Source organism: Nycticebus coucang, chromosome 18 (assembly GCF_027406575.1).
Source record: "Nycticebus coucang isolate mNycCou1 chromosome 18, mNycCou1.pri, whole genome shotgun sequence".
NCBI classification, from domain to species: Eukaryota; Metazoa; Chordata; class Mammalia; order Primates; family Lorisidae; genus Nycticebus; species Nycticebus coucang.
This window is the reverse complement of record NC_069797.1, coordinates 10,556,217-10,574,405: the sequence shown is the minus strand read 5'-3', so window position 1 is coordinate 10,574,405 and position 18,189 is coordinate 10,556,217. Positions and strand designations below refer to the sequence as shown.

The window sequence follows — 18,189 nt, the reverse complement described above, 5'->3', positions numbered from 1 at the left end:
CAAAACAACATAAGTGGTTGAGTTTATACAGAGCGTGCCAAAAATCTGTATACAAATTGTAAGAAAGTAACAAACGTATGTACTGATGATGTTTGTTGTCTTGTATATTGTAGCTGTTATCCTTATAATTGCAGAAGTCAAATATGACTTGAATATTATAATTTTATCACAGTTCTTTCTTTTCTTAAAACGTATGTATTTTTTTTGGCACCCTCTGTATGTACTAACTACATTACTTTTGCCTACAGTATGATAAATGAAAGTGTATATGAAGTTTCACAAATACAGTGGAACCTCTGTAAATTGACCACCCAAGAGACTATAACAAACTGGTCAACATAGGGAACCAGGCCTACTGTGCTGATACATCCATGTGGGGCATGTCCAATCTGTGAAAAGTAGGTCAACTTATGGAGGTGGTCAATGCAGGGAGGGGCCAACTATGGAGGATCTACTGTAACTACATTTATAGCAAGAAGACCACGGTAAGCCTCATACTTTAAAGAAGAAAAAAAGCATTGAACAACTGCCTTTGAAAAACAGCATCTATTTGAGAAGATTCCTATACCGTGCTTATAATTGTCTGCTTTAGTATCTGCAGGAATACAGCACTTCAGAAGCCAGATGACCTTAACACAATTCCAACTTTGCACAATAGTTGGTATAAAGTTCACTATCAGAAAAACAGCCACCTCCAATTCTGTGCAGAAAAGGGCAGAGCTTAAATACAAATGAGAATTAATACAACTTCCTAACATCCAAGATGAAAACGACAAGGTAACAGTGAAACGAGTTTAGTAATAGGAATTTACAACTTACAGAATATAAAGTACAAATAGATACTAGGTAAAAAAAAGAGCCAATTTCACTAACAAAGAGAACAATACAAATTAAATTAATAGCTATCTGCTTCACCTCCATTTGTGAGGCATCCAATCTGATAACATTCCTTGTTGGTAAAAATGAGGGGAAAGGAGCACTCTCTTATCCTGCTGTATTAACTGGGACAGCCTATTTGAAAAGTGTAATGTTCAGTCCAGCAATTTCATTTCTAGCGGTCCATTCTAAAAAAATGCACACATGCATAAAGGTATACACACACATTCTTCACTAAATCTTTTTAGTAGTGATCAAAAAGTGAAAACAGTGGTGGCACTCGTAGCTCAGTGGGTAGGGCGCAGGCCACATACACCGAGGCTGGTGGGTTCAATCCCAGCCTGGGCCTGCCGAACAACAATGACAACTATAATCAAAAAATAGCTGGGTGTTGTGGTGGGTGCCTGTAGTCCCAGCTACTTGGGAGGCTGAGGCAAGAGAATCACCTAAGCCCAAGAACTTGAGGTTGCTGTGAGCTGTGACGCCAAAGCACTCTATCGCGGGCGACATGGTGAGACTCACTCTCAAAAAAAAAAAAAAGTAAGAACAGAGATCTGATTAAATACAGTGTAGTACTTTTAAATATGAGACTTTAGGGCGGCACCTATGGCTCAGTCGGTAAGGCGCCAGCCCCATATACCGAGGGTGGCGGGTTCAAACCCGGCCCTGGCCAAACTGCAACCAAAAAATAGCCAGGCGTTGTGGCGGATGCCTGTAGTCCCAGCTACTCGGGAGGCTGAGGCAAGAGAATTGCTTAAGCCCAGGAGTTGGAGGTTGCTGTGAGCTGTGTGAGTCCACGGCACTCTACCAAGGGCCATAAAGTGAGACTCTGTCTCTACAAAAAAAAATAAATAAATAAATATGAGACTTTATACAGCCATTCAAAAGAATGCAGCACTTCCTTGTTATTGAGTATTATCTATGAGTAAAAAACAAGAGTTAAGTTCACAAATTCACAAAGTATGATGTACTTTGTTTAAATTACACATAGGTGTATAAATATACACATAAACAGGCACTCTTACAAAGCACAATCAGCACAAAAAAAAAAAAAAAAAAGAAGGAATCACGTGTTTAAATCCCACCAAAAAAAATCTGGAAAGATACAAAGCAAACTCTTGTTATTCCTAATAAAAGAGCAAAGCCTAGCAGAAATTTTATTTTCTAATTTCTGTACATTTATTCTGTTTACATTGCCCCACAAAAGGAATATATATAACTTCTATGATTTTACTTTAAATTTACTTTACATTTTAAAAAAGGAAGAAAATGGTGCAACACTACCCAGGTACCTAAGATGTGGCAGTCATTCTCTGATTTCTTATTATAACAAACGTGCGCACGTTTCTGTCAACAGAAAAAGGAACCAATAATGGAAGTATACAAAACACACAGAGTTCAAATAAACGACACCATGGTGACAATAGTAAAATCCCAGTGTAATCTAAACACATACCTAGGCATTAAGCTCCTGTTTTTTTCATAAAACATCCTTAAGTCTTGAGGACTATTGGCCTATTAAAAAAAAAAAAAAAGGTTTAATTTCCTACACAATGGGGCAAAACTTCCAAATCATGATTGACACTCATATTCTTGCTATACAATAGAGATTCTGAACTTGAAAGACGTGGATTGCTGAATGAACCATAGTTGGGCATTAGGAACTCAACAGTAACTATGAAACTATGAAAATTCTATACATCTGAGTAGGATGCATCTTTTGAGGTCAGACCCTCAGAGGGACCTGAAACTCAGAAAAGGACCTGTAATTTAAAAAGGTTTTATGATAGAAAAGCTACAATGCGGGCGGCGCCTGTGGCTCAGTCGGTAGGGCACTGGCCCCATATACCGAGGGTGATGGATTCGAACCTGGCCCCGGCCAAAGTGCAACCAAAAAATAGCCGGGTGTTGTGGCAGGCGCCTGTAGTCCCAGCTACTTGGGAGGCTGAGGCAAGGGAATCGCTGAAGCCCAGGAGTTGGAGGTTGCTGTGAGCTGTGTGAGGCACTCTACTGAGGGCCATAATGTGAGACTCTGTCTCTACCAAAAAAAAAAAAAAAGCTACAATGCAAAACACAACAATAAAAATTGTCATAAAGCCACTAAGTTACACGGCCTACCCAATAGGTGTGTTACATTGTATAAAATCCAGGTGTATTTTACCTTAGGACCTTAAAGGAATTCAAAGGGAAGAACTTTGTGTACTGCTAATTCAGTCTCTCCATAGCAACAGGTAGAGTCCTTATCAAGAGCTGCCAAATTACTGAAGCCTCCTCTACACACTAAATTGGGAGAATAAGTATTTAACCTAGATCTGTCATCTATTTTTTTTAATACCCTCTTGGGCAAATAATTTCACTTTGTTCCAGTTTTTGGATTCAAAGATCTTTTTTGTAACAAAAAAATTATAACGTGGCAATATGAACTCAAGATAAATCATCATGATTATACTCTACTTCTTGACAGGATGTTAGGGGAGAGGAGAGGAGGAAAGACCCATCCAGCAGTGTCAGGGATAAGAGGTGGAGACACAGTCACCAGTGATCTCCCCAGATGTGGATTCCGGGACCTCAGAACCAGGCTCAACAGGAAGCGCTGATGGAACTGTTCAATCCCATTTCCCACCAGGATAGCTCTGACCCTCACTAGTTTTCACTACCCTGCAAAACAGGCTTCATGGAAGTCCACTGGAGAGGTCAGGTAGATAAAAGGAAAAAAGCAAAAGATATTCGGGCTCACTACAGCAGTTTTTGCCTGTAACAAAATGAAAGTAATTCACAAAGGAGCCGAAACACTGCTTTCAAAGTGCTCATTTTATAAGTCAAAGGCAACTGTACAATGAGAAGATCCCAAAACTGAGGACGTAAGGAAAAAAGTCAGTTTACCTGAAAAGGTGGCTTTCCTACGAGGCATTGATATATCACTGTTCCTATGCTCCACAAGTCTGCCTTGGCATCATAATGTTGAGACATGATAACCTCAGGAGCCTGAGTATAATAAATTCAAGAGATATGCATTACGTTATTTATGTAATCAGTAAGTAGATATTAACTAACTGGTAATGGTCACACTCCTAAAAACTACCAAAATAGGGCGGCGCCTGTGGCTCAGTCGGTAAGGCGCCGGCCCCATATACCAAGGGTGGCGGGTTCAAACCCAGCCCCGGCCAAACTGCAACCAAAAAATAGCCGGGCGTTGTGGCGGGCACCTGTAGTCCCAGCTGCTCAGGAGGCTGAGGCAAGAGAATCTCTTAAGCCCAGGAGTTGGAGGTTGCTGTGAGCTGTGTGAGGCCACGGCACTCTACAGAGGGCCATAAAGTGAGACTCTGTCTCTACAAAAAAAAAAAAAAGAAAAAAAAAACTACCAAAATAAAACTTAACACATTGTGATATTTTTCTAATCAAACAATACCGTAATGAACTTAGAACTACATTACTATATAGAGATTCACTGGTAAATCTCAGTAACAATGTATGAAAAGAAGCAAGTTATAGCAACATTATTATGGATATATAAAGTGTAGTAAAAGTATTGAAACAATAATAAAGAAAAATACACATCAGTTACTGGACAGAGGTCCCCAGGGTGTGAGAGTAGAAGAGCAAGCAATGGAATCAGGGAGAGGAACAAAAGGACTGGGCTGCCTCAGAAATATTTCCTTTCTTTTTTTTAAATGGTCTTTTATTATTATTTATTTATTATTATTTTTTTTGAGACAGAGCCTCAAGCTGTTGCCCTGGGTAGAGTGCTGTGCCATCACAGCTCATAGCAACCTCCAACTCCTGGACTCAAGCGATTCTCCTGCCTCTGCCTCCCAAGTAGCTGGGACTACAGGCGCCCGCCACAACGCCCAACTATTTTTTGGTTGCAGCCGTCATTGTTGTTTGGTGGCCTGGGCTGGATTCAAACCCGCCAGCTCAGGTGTATGTGGCTAGCGCCTTAGCCACTTGAACCACAGGCACCGAGCCAAATATTTCCTTTCTAAAAAAAAAAAAGACCAAGGTACATGTGGCAAAACATTACCTTTGTTAAATATGAGTGGTAGGGACACAGTGTTTGCTACAGTATTTCCGTATTTTTCTGTAATTTAAAAAGGTTTTAAAATAGAAAAGCTGTAATACAAAGCACAATAATAAAAATTGTCCTAAAAACAAAAACATTTCTCTGCTTTGTTAGAGTTATTTTCCCACCTTTCATCAACTGTTGTTTTTTAAATATACCATAAATCAGGACAAATATTAAATGGAAATGTCAGTTACACTTAAAGATAGTGAAATTTTATTTTCTAGGCATAATTTTCTTTTTTCAAAGAGATTGGCTCTTGTTATGTTGCCCAGGCTGGTCTCAAATTCTTGGGTTCAAGTGATCCTTCTGCCTCAGTTCCAAGTAGCTGGGATTACAGGCATGCACCACCACAATGCCCAACTCCAGCATAACTTTTTTTTTTTTTGAGACAAAGTCTCACTATGTCACCCTCAGTAGAGTGCAGTGGCTTCACAGCTCACAGCAACCTCAAGTTCTTGGGCATAAGCGATTCTCTTGCCTCAGACTCCCAAGTAGCTGGGACTACAGGCACCCACCACAACGCCCAGCTATTTTTTATTGCAGTTATCATTATTGTTTAGCTGGCTCAGGTTGGATTTGAACCCGCCAGCATTGGTATATGTGGCTGGTGTAGTAACCACTGTTCTACAGGCGCTGAGACTCCAGCATAACATTTTAATTTATTGTACCTGCAAATTTCTTACTGGGTCAACTTCTTTCATAATCAGCCAAAGCACTCAATTCTCAAGGCAGAACCAATTTTATACTCAAGTACAAAGAAGTTTTTAAAATTAAATTATAAATTTTATTATACATAAGCAACAAATTATAATCAAGGAAGTAGATTTGGGCCAGGAGCAGTGGCTCACACCTGTAATCCAGCACTCAGGGAGGCCAAGGTGGGTGGAATGGCTGAGCTCACAAGTTTGAGTCCAGCCTGAGCTAAATCGAGACCCTGTCTCTAAAAATAGCCAGGCATTGGGGCACCTGTAGTCCCAGCCACTCAGGAGGCTGAGGCAAGAAGATCACTTGATCTCAAGAGTTTGAGGTTGCTGTGAGCTCTGATGCCATGGTACCCTACCGAGGGTAACAAAGTGAGACTCTGTCTCAAAAAAAGAAAAGAAAAGAAAGTAGATTTGATATACAAAAAATTTTTGAGCTTTAATTACTAGTTTTGTTGGGGGTTTTTTTGAGACAGAGTCTCACTTTGTCACTCTTAGTACAGTGTCATGGTGTCACAGCTCACAGCAACCTCTAACCCTTGGGCTCAAGATAATCTCTTGCCTCAGCCTCCCCAGAACCTGGAATTACAGGCACCCACCACAATGCACAGCTATTTTTAGAGACAGGGTCTTGCTCTTGCTCAGGCTGGTCTCAAACCTGTGAGCTCAAGCAATCTACCCACCTCTACCTCCCAGAGTGCTAGGATTACAGGCATGAGCCACTGCACCTGGCTCGAATAACTTGTTCTTGATCTCAAAGTTGGTTTTATTTATATTTTTAAAGTTTTTAAAATTTATTTTATTTTATTTATTTATTTATTTATTTATTTATTTTTTTGTAGAGACAGAGTCTCACTTTATGGCCCTTGGTAGAGGGCCATGGCCTCACACGGCTCACAGCAACCTCCAACTCCTGGGCTTAAGCGATTCTCTTGCCTCAGCCTCCCGAGTAGTTGGGACTACAGGCGCCCGCCACAACGCCCGGCTATTTTTTGGTTGCAGTTTGGCCAGGGCCGGGTTTGAACCCGCCACCCTCGGTATATGGGGCCGGCGCCTTACCGACTGAGCCACAGGCGCCACCCTAAATTTATTTTTTTAAGAGAGCCTGGGAGGGCGGCGCCTGTGGCTCAGTGAGCAGGGCGCTGGCCCCATATACCGATGGTGGTGGGTTCAAACCCAGCCCTGGCCAAAACTGCAACAAAAAAAATAGCTGGGCATTGTGGCAGGCGCCTGTAGTCCCAGCTACTGGGGAGGCTGAGGCAAGAGAATCGCCTAAACCCAGGAGTTGGAGGTTGCTGTGAGCTGTGAGTCATGGCACTCTACCAAGGGTGATAAAGTGAGACTCTGTCTCTAAAAAAAAAAAAAAAAAAAGATAGAGCCTGGGCAACTAGAGTGTATGGCATTAGCCTAGTTCAGAGCCATCCCGAACTCAAGCAATCCTCCTGCCTTAGTCTCCCAAGTAGATGGGACTATAGCATGCACCACAATGTCTAGCTAGTTTTTTTCTATTTTTTAGTAGAGAGAGGGTCTCATTCTTTCTCAGGCTGGTCTCAAACTCCTTGAGCTAAAGAGCTAAAGCTATCTTCCTGCCTCAGCCTCCCAAAGGGCTAGGATTATAGGCATGAGCCATCACACCCAGCCTCAAACTTGATTTTAGATTAGAGAAACTTCCACTTGTTTTTTAGAATTCCTAAAAGTACACATTAAGCATAGCAAGACTATACTTCATAAATTTTTATTCTCGATTTAATCCAATAGGCTATTTGTGCCATAATAATGCATCTTTTTTAAAAATTTTATTATTATTATTATTCAGTTTTTGGCCGGGACCGGGTTTGAACCCACCACCTCCAGTATATGGGGCCGGTGACCTACTCCTTGAGCCACAGGCACCGCCCAATAATGCATCTTTTTAAAAATAAAAGCAAATCATCAGCCAGGAGGTTTAAATTTAAAAAAATAAATAAATAAAAACAAATGGGCAAAAATGATTTACTTTAACAGTCCACTACACTAAAGCAAAAGATGTCTGCATTATAACATCATGGGTAATATAATTAGTAACATTAGTTGCCAAGTGTGGCTCATGCCTATAATCTCAACAATTTGGGAGGCTAAGGAGAGTGGATCACTTGAGCTCAGGAGTTCCAGACCAGCCTGATAAAGAGTGAGACCCTGTCTCTACCAAAAATAGACTAGCGGGGCATGGAGGTGAGAGGATCGCTTCAGCCCAGGAGTTTGAGGTTGCTGTGAGCTATGACACCACAGCACTCTACCCAGGGCAACAGAATGAGAGACTCTGTCTCAAAAAAAAATTAGTAACAGCTCAAACTATATATAAAATCACATCTTACTTGGAAAAAGAGGATTATACTTAAATTCCAGCACTTACAGTGCCATGCTTTGAACGCACAGGATGCAAGGATTCACTCACCATGTACATTGGGGATCCACACAGGGTAGCAGCCATCATGTTACTATGCAGGTAACGAGCAAAACCAAAATCCGCTATTTCACAAAATAAAAATTAGAAAGACAAATGATAACTCTGCTCACTTTTAACATAGATCATTAACTCTTCAAGACCCAAGAAGTCCATGAAGGCTATGTCAAACAGTTTGATGAGAATATTTCAGATTATATATGAAACCAGCACATTGTACCCCTTGATTGCACAAATGTACACTGCTATGATTTAACAATAAAAAAAAAGACCCAAGAAGGCACAAAAAGAACTGTGAAAAATAAACAGCTTATTGAATAAGACTATCCACCAATGTAAAACGTAGCTAGTATAATTTCAACAGCTAAAAAACAGTAGTAAGCAATGGCATGAGTAACATCAGTCTGGTAACCAAGGTGCACCAGACTCCGTGCGTGAAGTGCTGATTATAATAAATGGTTCGTTAATACAGCTCTCCTTAAATACAGACACCAGACATAGAATTTTATCTGCTTTTCCTACATTCTGTTTCAGATAATTTTGAGATAGCACTAGGAAAAGTTCCAAAGCCTGAACTTTGATCCCTATGTCACAGTGAGCTGTAAATAGTGTAATTTGCTGTCAGTCACCTGGCAAATCGCAGGTGCATCAATAAAATTGCATCTTTCTAACAAAGTTAAACTAAAATTATCTAAAAATACTGTGTCTCAAATGTGTCCTTTTCATGAAATAATGCATGGCTGTTTACCTATTTTGATGCGAATACCACTGACACTGGACTTTCTGCGATTGGCATAAGACAACAAGATGTTCTGTGGTTTGAGATCTCTGTGGATTATTCCTTTGCTGTGCAGGATTCGCATGGCAGCTGCAATCTGATGCAGAAACACTCTGATAGTATCTTCACTGAGAGTTCCTTTAGCTGGTACAAAAGAAGTCACATAACTATTTACGCACACACAATTAAATATATCTGCATATTCCATCAAGAGAACTGTGTTGTGGAGAAGACCACAAGGGGAATAAGGAACTGCAATTTACATTCTCTTTTTTATTTTAATAAATGTATTAACTGAAATCTATGAGGAGAAATCATAGATTAAATCAATCTGTTATACAGAGAAGTGACATGCATTTTCATCTTCAGTTTTCACTTTTCACTTCTGTTCTTTTTTTTTTTTTGAGGCAGAGCCTCAAGCTGTCAACCTGGGTAGAGTGCTGTGGTGTCACAGCTCACAGCAACCTCCAACTACTGGTCTCAAGCGAGTCTTCTGCCTCCGCCTTCCAAGTAGCTGGGACTACAGGTGCCTACCACAACACCTGGCTATTTTTTGGTTGCAGCCATAGTTGTTGTTTGGTGGGCCCAGGCTGGATTCAAACTTGCCAGCTCAGGTGTATGTGGCTGGCGCCTTCGCCACTTGAGCCACAGGAACCGAGCCTTCTGTTTTTACTGCCTCCAATACCCATAATAACTCTGAACACAATAGGTGCTCAACAGACGTAAATATCTCTTATGAACCAGAAAATAAGATCCCCTTCATATTAGTCAAACATCTGATATAAATGCCTGTGTTTAATTCCAACCATCACAAGCACAAATTAAAAACAGGATAAATCCCCGACCAGAGAGCACTGGGAACTCCAGTCCCTGCACCTGTCAGGAAGCTGGGTTCCAGCACCTTCTCTTTCCTCTTCTCCCTCTCACTGTCCAATACCTTGCCCTACCATATTACCTTTCATTACTGAAGACTCCCTTAAGAGTAAATATTTTAACCTGTTTCCACTAAATAAAAACATAGCATGAACATTTGAAGGTAGTCATTATTCAGTAAATACTACAGTATTTCTGTGTATGCCAGAGAAACCAGCTTTCTGGTTAAAGCTTGATTTGGAGTCAGGCTGCCTCTTCTCAAATCCCAGCTCCCCACTTACCGTGTGACCCTCTTAGAAGACGATCCTTCTGTGCCTACTTCCTCATCTATAAAAAGCTGACAGTGGCACTAACCACACGAGGTTCACCTAACAATTAAATGAAATGTTTAATAATACTTTAGAAAAATGGGGCGGCGACTGTGGCTCAAAGGAGTAGGGCACCGGCCCCATATGCCAGAGGTGGCGAGTTCAAACCCAGCCTCAGCCAAATTAAAAAAAAAAGACTTCTAGAAAATTATCTGACACATAAACATTCAAATGTATTAAATATGCAAATATTAACTTTTTATTACAGTGGATCTAAAAATCACAAGTGTAATTCCTTAAACTTACTTTAAGAATTTAATAGCCATAAATTTAACCTATTTAATAGACATCAAACTTAAACCTATTTAAATCCTTTGTGAACACACTTCTGTTTATACAAGTTAGAATGTATTCTATACAACCTGTCCATTTGTCATTAAAAAGAAAAAATAACATTAACACCTGGAATAAGTGAAATATTATGGTTTTTAAATCAATTTTTTATTATTATAAGGACATTAAGTGACATTTGTGTGTTTTTAACATCTTCAGATAAAATAAATCTTCATGGTTTTAAAACTATCAAATACTCCTACAGAGAACTCAAATTATTATCAACAGGAAAAAGAACTATCAAATACTTTCTTCTTTGAGGGCTATTCTTAACCTATCTTCCTTCTTTAATTCTTTGAGATTCTTTTCCTGATATTCATTGTAAAAAAAAAAAAAGTTCAAGATACACTAAAACAAATCAAAAGAGAACTCTTCCATAATCTCACCCTTTGGAGATGGACATTGTTAAATATTAGGAATCCATTCTTTCAGATCTACTTTCTTGAGGATGCCAATATTATTACTGCATATTAGTAAGTGGCCAACTTGACTACTAGCACTTTATTTTTGCAATGTTTTACTTAAATTACATTTAACAACTAAAATTGATAGGCTTACAGTCTTCTTACAGTCTCATGCCTGTAATCCCAGCACTTTGGTAGGCGGAGGCAGGATGATTGCTTCAGCCCAGGAGTTTAAGACCAGCCAGAAGAACATAGTGAGATCTTATCTCCACAAAATACAGATAAGATAGCCTATTGTCCCAGTTACTTTGAAGGCAGAGGCAGGAGGATCTCTTGAGCCTAGATGGAGGCTGCAGTGAGCTATGATTGAATTTAAATTCTAGGAGGAACAGCAGAGCGAGACCCTACCTCAAAACAAACAACAACAACAAAAACTTCTACATTTTAAATGACATTGTCACTATCAAAACTCTTTTGAATTCTTGAGCAGGCTAACGCTGAAAGAATAAGCTTGGCCATAGCTGCCACATTTATATATTCTGCTATAATTAATGCTGAATTACAATTTATTAATTTAGAATTTGTTTTATTTTAAACTTGTAATTGATAGAATTTGTTCCCTACCTTTTGAAAATCTAAAAGGAATCTTTTAATTTTAATTTTTTTTTTTTGATCTGTCACCCTGGGTAGAGTACTGTGCTATCATTGTAGCTCACAGCAACCTCAAACTCTTGGGCTCAAGCGATCCTCTTGCCTCAGCCTCCCAAGTAGCTGGGACTACAGGCACCCGCTACAACACCCGGCTATTTTTATGTTGCAGTTGTCAATGTTGTTTGGCCCACCCAGGCCAGGTTCCAACCTGCCAGCCTCAGTGCAAGTGGCTGGAGCCATAACCACCGTTTACAGGCACAGAGCCGTTAGTCTGTATTTTAAAGATTTTTTTACATCTCATTTTTATTTGCACTCTCCCTGATTACTAAATGAAATTATACATGTTTAATATATTGTTTCTGTTTTGTAAACTGTACATACCCTTTGTGTGTCTATCCACGGAGATCTTAGTGCCTTTACCACAGTCTATTTATTTTTGTATATTTCCCTTACAGCTTTGAAGGAGTGAACAAGTAGGCGCTAGCCTTAAAAGAAAATATTTTGGAGGGACACAATTTGATCTGAATACTTCATGTCCTACATAACGTATTCTGAGTACACAATTTCAAGAACCATCTAGTATTAAAATCTTACTTCTGTGACAAAATAATTTCAATGTTACCTTTAATCCCTTATAATGTTGTTGGTTTTTTTATTACAAGAAATGCTCACTTAAATGCATTCTTTCACTATAATTTTTTTTATTTTGAAAAAAAAGAAAGACTAAAAGTTCACAAATAGCAACCCAGTTGAGCCTTCTGAAGGAGAGAAATTCTATTTGGTTTCTTCTCTCCTGAAGAGAGGACCCACCTCTCAAACTCTGTCAGAGAGAGAGACGCAAAAAGGTTAAGTACTTATACACAAACTTAGGAACAGAACCACAACAAACAACAACTGGTCAACAAAATGACTACAAGTTAAACAAATAACACAAATATTTATTGAATGTTTCTTACACAAGTACAGGAAAGAGGGGTAACATATTTCACAAGGGACCACTCAGGATTAGACAGACTCCAGCACTGTCTTTACTCAGCAGCTGAACATTGACACACACACAAAATTACCTTGCAAATAATCTGCCAGGTCTCCACCATTGCAATACTGATATATAAAAGAAAAATAACTAAAATAAGGACAGTGATTCAAGATTAATCTAATCTATTTTGTTAATTTTAATTAAAAAATAATTTGTATATATTGTAATGTAAATCTAGTCTAAAAATTATAGCAACTATGGAATCAAAATTTAAAAAATTTTATATTCCTCTAGTAGAATCTAGATAACTGCATCAACTTTAGTCATTCAAAATTTCAAATAATAATATATTGTCAATTTAAAAGCACATATTAATCAATAGGAATTTGAAATAAACAAAATTTGTACACTACTTACCTCCATCACCAAAAAGACAGAGTTGGGTAATTCCTGAAATGTAAACAAGTATCACTTAGAAAAAAAAATTAAACATAAATTTAAAAATGATAATTAACAAAAATATCATACTTGTTCATTAAGCTAGTAAAATATCATGAAATCCACTAGAAAGTGAAATTAAAATTCCCACCATTATTTAAGTATCTCCTCTTCCCAAAGCCAAATCAAGTTTTGGTATCACTAATGTAATTATCAAGATGCACAATTCTATTCATAGAAAGAACTGGAGGAAACTAATATTTGGTTATGATTGACCTAAATCATAGTTCCCAATATCTAAGATAAAAACCATGATAAATTAGGCCAAGAGCAGTGGCTTATGCCTGTAATCCCAGCACTTGGGAGGCTGAGGCAAGAGAACTGATTAAGCCCAAGAGTCTTGAGGTTGCTGTAAGCTAAGACACCACGGTACCCTACTGAGGGTGACCAAGTGAGACTCTGTCTCAAAAAACAAACAAACAAAAAAAGATAAATTTACCACTTATTTAAAAAAAGGAAGGATTTTTTGGTCTTTGGGAAAACAGTTTCATTTCAAAAATGTTGATTTGGAGCAGCAAAATGAAAATAAAAACTTTGGAATGTCCACATACAGGCCCTTTATTTTTCACTTTTTTTATTTTTTGAGACAGAGTTTCACTTTGTCACCCTGGGTATAGTGCCCTGGTGTCACAGCTCACAGCAACCTTCAACTCTTGGGCTTAAGTGAGTCTCTGGCCTCAGCCTCCAGAGTAGCTGGGACTACAGGTGCCCGCCACAACACCCAGCTATTTTTTTGTTGCAGTTGTCATTGTTGTTTAGCGGGCCCAGGCTGGGTTTGAACCTGCCAGCCTGGGTGTATGTGGCTGGTGCCTTACCCACTAAGTCACAGGAGCAGCCTTTTTTCACTTTTATAATAATTCATTTTACTGGATTTTATAAAAAAGAATCCCTTCATGCAGATTTGAAATCAGAACTGGGACCTCAGGACAGCTAGTCTAGAGTAATTCAATGCAATAAGAAGCAACACAGGTGGCTGCAACAAAGTTGTCTCACCACATTCACCAAAGAGCTGGACGCTGGCTGTAAGAGTACTAATTATATCTGCAAGAAACTCAGGGTAATTCACTTCACTTCAAACCCGCCCTGGCCAAACTGCAACAAATAGCCTGACGCTGTGGTGGGCGCCTGTGATCCCAGCTACTTGGGAGGCTGAGGCAAGAGAATCTCCTAAGCCCAGGAGCTGGAGGTTGCTGTGAGCTGTGACACCACAGCACTCTACTGAGGACGATAAAGTGAGACTCTGTCTCTACCAAAAAAAAAAAAATTGAAATACACCATGCCCAATTCTTTGACCCTAGATGTGTACAGAAATTCAGAAGAATGATGAAGCCATTTACTTCCTACTAAGGAACAAGGAGCCACAGCAGGATCCCAGCACAGAGTGCCAAACCACCAGCTGGCTTCCCTGACAGCAGCACTCCTATAATAAATCAGGAAGAAGGTGGAAAACACTTAGCTCCCAGCAAGCTGGATGGTCAAGTCTGTAGGAAACAAATACCTCCTCACACCAAAAATAAACATAAAAAATGTTATTTCTGAGAGTTAAATCATCTCTGCTATGAATGAAGCAGATGTTTTCATCATAAAACCCAATCCAATCCAGACCAAAATATCCTATAATCCCTAAAAAAAAAATAAGAAATCATTAAACACTGCTGATTTTGAACAATACTTCCTTCTTTTCAAGTATAAAGCATAGAAATACAGGGCAAGTCAAAGTGTTGGATAAATCATCTACAATACATATGCTATATATCGCAAAGTACTCATGTCCAAAACACATAAAGAAGTCCAATACATTAATAACAAAAATATAATGGAAAAACAGATAAGAGACTTCCATAGGAACTTCAAAAAGAAGATATATGATGGGCTAATAAGTTTATAAAATATACTCAGATCAGGAGCCATCAGGAAAATACTAATTAAAATCACAATTAGATACCTCACCAAAATGGTGAAAACTGTAAGAGTCAGCAAGGACACAGAGCAAATGGAACTGTCAAATACTTGCTGGTGGAGGTGAAAAGAAATTCACTGGCAGTGTCTACTAAAGGCGGAGCTGCACTAACCCTAAGATCCAGAAATTCCTCTCCTAAGATTGTCCCTTACAAGATCTATTTCAACACAGAGGAACGGTAAGGGGAGAACCAAAGGAGAAAATATGGCAACAAGCTATTTTCATTGCTTCCGCCTGGCCTCTTAAGGAGGCACTGGACAGCTGAGCATGTGGAGGGAGAATGTAAAAATAATATAAAATATTTGAAAAGACATCCTCGACATAGGGCCAATTTCTTAAAAATCTGTATTTGTTTTGAAAAAAAAAAAAGTTGAATGCATGTATACATGTATATGTGCATCAAAAAATACAAAAGAAAGTCTTGAACACATGACAGTGTTTTCTTCTGGAAAAAGGGAATACAAAAGAGTAAGGGGAGGCATCTGTTTATTACTTTTTTTTTTTTTTTTGGCCGGGGCTGGGTTTGAACCCACCACCTCCGGCATATGGGACCGGCGCCCTACTCCTTGAGCCATAGGCACCCCCCCATCTGTTTATTACTTTCTATACTACTGGACCATTTGAACTGTTTTTAAGGGCCTATTACGGTTCATAATTTTTAAAAACAATAAAGATAACATGAATTAAAAAAAAAAAAGCCGAATAGCACAAGTGGTTCTCTCCAGCAGAATTTATATGTCTAGAAGTAGAAGTGGAGAAAACAACAGCCTGATATAAAGCAACAGAGAAATAAACAAAAACAGGAAGATCCAGCCACACGCAGTGGTTTCTGCCTACAATCCCAGCTATTTGGGAGGCTAAGGTGGAAGGTTCACTTGAGACCAGGAGTTTGAGACCTGCTTGGGCAACACAGCAAGACCATATCTCTATTAAATAAAAGAAGATTCAAAGAAAAATTCCCAGATCCTAAGAATCAAATCCTCACATCTCTTTACTTAGCACATTTCTTAATACATTGCTATCTCTCAGGCAACTTCTATGGGTTATCTCACAGGAAAAGAGGAAACAGGACACCCACAATCCTCAGGCTTACCTCCCCCGCTGACTGGTACTAGGACAGCCTACGGCATCCTACAAGGAGGGATCAGCACTTTTTTGAGGGGTGGGGTTAACATGGAAAAGTTGGCTTGTTCAAGATCCTAAGTTCAGTTTGCTATAAAAACTGAACTTTAAGCCCAAGTTGCCTTATTCTCATCCAGGGCTCTTCCTCTTAGATCATTTCTTAGTTCACGTAAGCTGTAACAAACTACCATACACTGGGTAGCCTGGTAACAGAAATTTATTTCTCATACTCTAGAGCAGTGTTTTTCAACCTTTTTTTTATCTCATGGCACACTTGAACCTATAGTTAAACTTATGTTGATCAAAAAGAGTAAAAAAAAAAAAAAAGAATATACCCACTCTGCTTGAACTTCTTTCAAAAATAATTAATGATCTCTAAAAATTGTCGTGGCACACCTAAGATCCCCTCATGGTACACCACTGTGCCTCAGTCCAGAGGCTGGGAAGGACATCAAGGCACAGGCAAATTTGGTGTCTGGTGAAAACCCAATTCTAGTTCGTAGTTCTTCTGGCTAAACCCTCATAAGGTAGAAGGAACAAGGGAGCCCTTTGCAATCTCCTTTATAAAGGTACTAATCCTATTCATGAGGCCTCCACCCTTATGACCTAATCACCCCCAAAGTCCTCACCTCCTAATATCATCACGTTGAGGGACAGGATTTCAAATTAAGAATTTTAGAAGGACATAAACATTCAGACCATAGCAGATCATGTTCTAACAAACTTCAGATGCAAAACACAGTAAATGAAAGCCAACTAGCTTATGGACCTGACACAACCAACACAGACTTATGGAAAACCTTTGCTGTAATCTGTTATCTTAGTAATACTAACCACACCAAAGCTTGCAAAAAACATACTCAGAATACATAACACCGATTTCAAATTTATAAACTGATTACTCAGTACTCACCTACTCTCAACCTGATTTTCTATAATTCTTTCAACTGCCTTAAATCTTAACTCATTTTAACAGTCCTATAGAAAATATTACCCTCTTCCACAATTATCTTCAAAAACAGGCAAAAGTCTGGGGTCACTGGCTAGGCATTCTGGAAAGTAAGTTGAGTCCCTACATCATCCCTTTGCACATAAGTTCCAGAGTTCAAAAATGTAAACAAAAAAAGTGAAATAATAAGTAGTAGAAGAAAACACGGAGACCCTATTTTATAATCTCAGAGTAGAGAAATACTTCTTTGATATGAAATTTAGGGATCATTAAAGAACAGATAGATAAATTCTACTATATAACTTCTATGTATCAAAAAGAAGCTAAAATAAGACCGAAAAAAAAAATACTTAGAATGGGAAAAATATCTCAATACATAAGACAAAGAGCTGTCAACTGCGATCCCCTCTCCTTTACCTCCTAGTCTATCTTCTACACATCTTACTAATCTGCCCAGGTCTCTTTGTCTCCACTGACACCATCATGCTTCTCATCCAGATGTACATTAACTCTCTGTAGTAATTGCATAATATCTCTAATGTGGCTCTATCACTGTTTATTCAACCATTCCTCTGAAACATTCACTTATTTCCAGTGTTGGCCATTTTAAGCAATGCTACATTAATGATTCTTGGACATATATCCTAATTCTTGCCCTTTTTTTTTTTTTGAGACAGACTTTCACTTTGTTGCCCTTGGTAGAGTGCTGTGGTGTCACAGCTCACAGCAACCTCAAACTCCTGGGCTCAAGCAATCCTGTTGCCTCAGCCTCCCACGTAGCTGAGACTACACGTTCCCACTACAACACGGAGCTATTTTTAGAGATGGGGGTCCCGCTCTTGCTCAGGCTAGTCTTGAACTCATGAGCTCAAGCAATCCAACTACCTTGGCCTCCCACGGGATTACAGGCACTTACCACCACTCCCAGCCCCTAATTTTTGTGCTTTTATGGTTATGGGATAGATGTCCACAAATCAACATTGCTTAGTAACAGGGATTTTTTTTTTTTTTTGAGACAGAGCCTCAAGCTGTCATCCTGAGTAGAGTGCTATGGCATTACAGCCCACAGCAACCTCCAAGTCAAGGTCTCAAGCGATTCTCCTGCCTCCGCCTCCCAAGTAGGTGGGACTACAGACATCCGCCACAACACCCGGCTATTTTTTGGTTGCAGCCATCATCACTGTTGTTTGG

At 39.1% G+C, this 18,189-nt stretch overlaps 1 protein-coding gene across 5 annotated transcripts in view; it reads right to left on the bottom strand.

Annotated features, from left to right (window-relative positions):
• ULK2 (unc-51 like autophagy activating kinase 2) overlaps nucleotides 1–18,189 on the bottom strand; it is a 153,698-nt gene that overhangs the window by 125,753 nt on the left and 9,756 nt on the right. For all 5 annotated transcript variants that reach the window (XR_008375478.1, XM_053568574.1, XM_053568573.1 and 2 more), the window contains exons 4-9: nucleotides 12,887–12,919; nucleotides 12,558–12,594; nucleotides 8,832–9,005; nucleotides 8,075–8,148; nucleotides 3,760–3,861; nucleotides 2,333–2,391 (exon numbers count right to left, since the gene is read on the bottom strand). Coding sequence is in view for 4 of the 5 variants with exons in the window: in XM_053568574.1 (XP_053424549.1) it covers nucleotides 2,333–2,391; nucleotides 3,760–3,861; nucleotides 8,075–8,148; nucleotides 8,832–9,005; nucleotides 12,558–12,594; nucleotides 12,887–12,919 (479 nt within the window). In the remaining variant the exon portion in view is untranslated. The remainder of the gene's footprint in view (nucleotides 1–2,332; nucleotides 2,392–3,759; nucleotides 3,862–8,074; nucleotides 8,149–8,831; nucleotides 9,006–12,557; nucleotides 12,595–12,886; nucleotides 12,920–18,189) is intronic.